We start from the raw sequence: 2,198 nt of genomic DNA, 5'->3' as shown, positions 1-2,198 counted from the left end.
GCCCACGTAAAGGAAAAAAAAAAAAAAAAAAAAAATTCATCCATTTGTGGGAGATGTACTGAGTGCTACTCATTGTGTCAAACACTTTTCAAGGTACTTATCATGATAATACTGATAATAATATTAATACTGGTGATTAAATTTTCTATTTTGTCGTTACATGGCACAGCTAAATTAAACATTGCCTCTATGATACCATTAAAGTAGACTTTGCTTTTGAATGGGCATCACTGTGGCATTAATGTCACTGTTATAGATATTCTGTCTAGTTTGTTATAAATTTATGTGACAGAATAAAAAGAACACAGTTGTTTGTTCAAGCAGAGCATTGCCCGTCATCTTTTACTTCCATCACATTTCCGTGGCATCCAAACAACCAGACATGGATGTGACAGATCTTTAATTGGCTTAATGTGATTATCTCTGCTGCCTTTTCGTACTTTCACTTTGTACATCTATACAGGAGTTAAGGTATTTCAGGTTAGTTCTATACTATTTGGAAGAATTCTTATTAGTCAAGCTCTTACTTTCATACAATAAAACTTTTAAATTTAAAGAGTGAATGTTCCATCCAGAGCACCTGGAAGTTTGTACACTGGTGGACCATTCCTGTGAGTACGTGGTGGCCCCAGTTCTGTGGAGGCCTCCTGTCCACACACCCGCAGACCCCCTGAAATGCAAGCTCCTTCCTGGCTGCTGGATCAGAAGCTGAGTCAGAGGGAATGCCAACTCTCTCAAATGATTTTAGGGACTGAAAAAACCTGAGGGGACTCATGTGATCTGTCATAATAATGGGACAAAGATGATACGGATGAGTTAAATTCAGTCTCTAATATCACAGTAGCTACTTATTCTCACCTCATTCGCCACCAGAACTTGCTTTCCTTTTTCCCTAGTCACAAACCTGAGTATTAACCTATTTTTCTCTTCCCTTTCCTAACCCTTCCCTGACTGCTAATGCATAGTGAAAGGGCTCCTAGATTAGAACCCAGATAATTCATTCTCTCATCTGTCAAGTTGTCTGTCCTTCTACCAGGTATCCAAATAGCGATGAGCTTTCTATAAGAAGAGTATACTTTAGACTTGCAGGATACTCAGGAACCTGAGAGTGCCATTCATTGGACAGATATAGAAAATGAAGTCCAGAAAAGTGGTATGATTTGATCAGGACCACATAGGAGCTACTTGCAGAACCCAGGCCCCCTGAAGTTCTTTGTAATCCAAGGGTTTGGTGAAGGTGTTGTAAGAGTGAATAAATAGAGGGGAGCATTACAGATGAAGCCTGGGGGCTGCTCCCTACAGAGTGGTAGCAGGCAGAGCCCTGGGAGAACACTTGGAGAGAATGCCAACAAGGAAACTGTCATCACAGTGCCCTGTGTAGCAAAAAGATGATAAAGGAGTGAGGAGAATTGGGGCAGTGCTATTGGGTTGGAGCAGCCAGAGGGGGATGGTGGCCTAAAGTCAGAAGGGTGGTGAGAAAGAGATCTTACGAAATGTCGACTAAAACAACCTAACCATGTCATCAGGATTATTATGAACTCACTAACTATCCATTTTGCCTATACATGTGATGGGTGTTATATAAAACCATGAACAACGTGGGTCCACCATAGGACTCACCCACTGGTATGCACATCACACAAAGCGATTATTGCAATTCTTTCCTAAACTCAGTGTTTGAAAAGAACGAACTTGGGAATGTGCTTATCTACTATTTCTTCGTTCCAGCACATTAAAAGAAAATCTTCATAATCTTTTTTTCCTTCCCCAGTCACCTGAAGAAATTGATAAGGAAAAAGTTCACCTCTCTGACTCAGAAAGGAAAATGGACCCAGCTGAAGAGGCTACAAATGTGTATACTGAAAAGCACTCAGACAATCTGTTTAAACGAACAGAAGTCCTGGCAGGTGAGTAGCCCAGTAGGGATCAGGTGGCAGGTCCTTAAATAGGCCTGTGTTTGCCTAAGTGATATTCAGAGGTATCGGCAAAGCTTGCTGGATGTTACCTTAGTACTGAAAACCATGTTGAGCACCTATCTCATTCCAGAGTGAGAGGCAAGAGTTAGGCAAATGTTGTCTTTATTTTCTGTCAGCTCCCTCAGCCTACCCCTTGGCCAGCCTTTTGGGTGGGGTGGGGAGAGGCGAGAAGAAGAAAGTTAAGGCCTGAGTTGGTCCGGAACAATGGGGCGTCGGGGCGGT

At 42.0% G+C, this 2,198-nt stretch overlaps 1 protein-coding gene across 2 annotated transcripts in view; it reads left to right on the top strand.

Annotated features, from left to right (window-relative positions):
* The window catches only part of SDC2 (syndecan 2), a 124,199-nt gene that overhangs the window by 118,405 nt on the left and 3,596 nt on the right, over window positions 1-2,198 (top strand). For both annotated transcript variants that reach the window (XM_007454419.1, XM_007454420.1), the window contains exon 4: window positions 1,772-1,907. In XM_007454419.1, the coding sequence (XP_007454481.1) occupies window positions 1,772-1,907 (136 nt within the window). The remainder of the gene's footprint in view (window positions 1-1,771; window positions 1,908-2,198) is intronic.

The sequence above is a fragment of the Lipotes vexillifer genome, unplaced genomic scaffold (assembly GCF_000442215.2).
Source record: "Lipotes vexillifer unplaced genomic scaffold, Lipotes_vexillifer_v1.1 scaffold457, whole genome shotgun sequence".
Taxonomy (NCBI): domain Eukaryota; kingdom Metazoa; phylum Chordata; class Mammalia; order Artiodactyla; family Lipotidae; genus Lipotes; species Lipotes vexillifer.
This window is presented reverse-complemented; position numbering and strand designations above follow the sequence as displayed.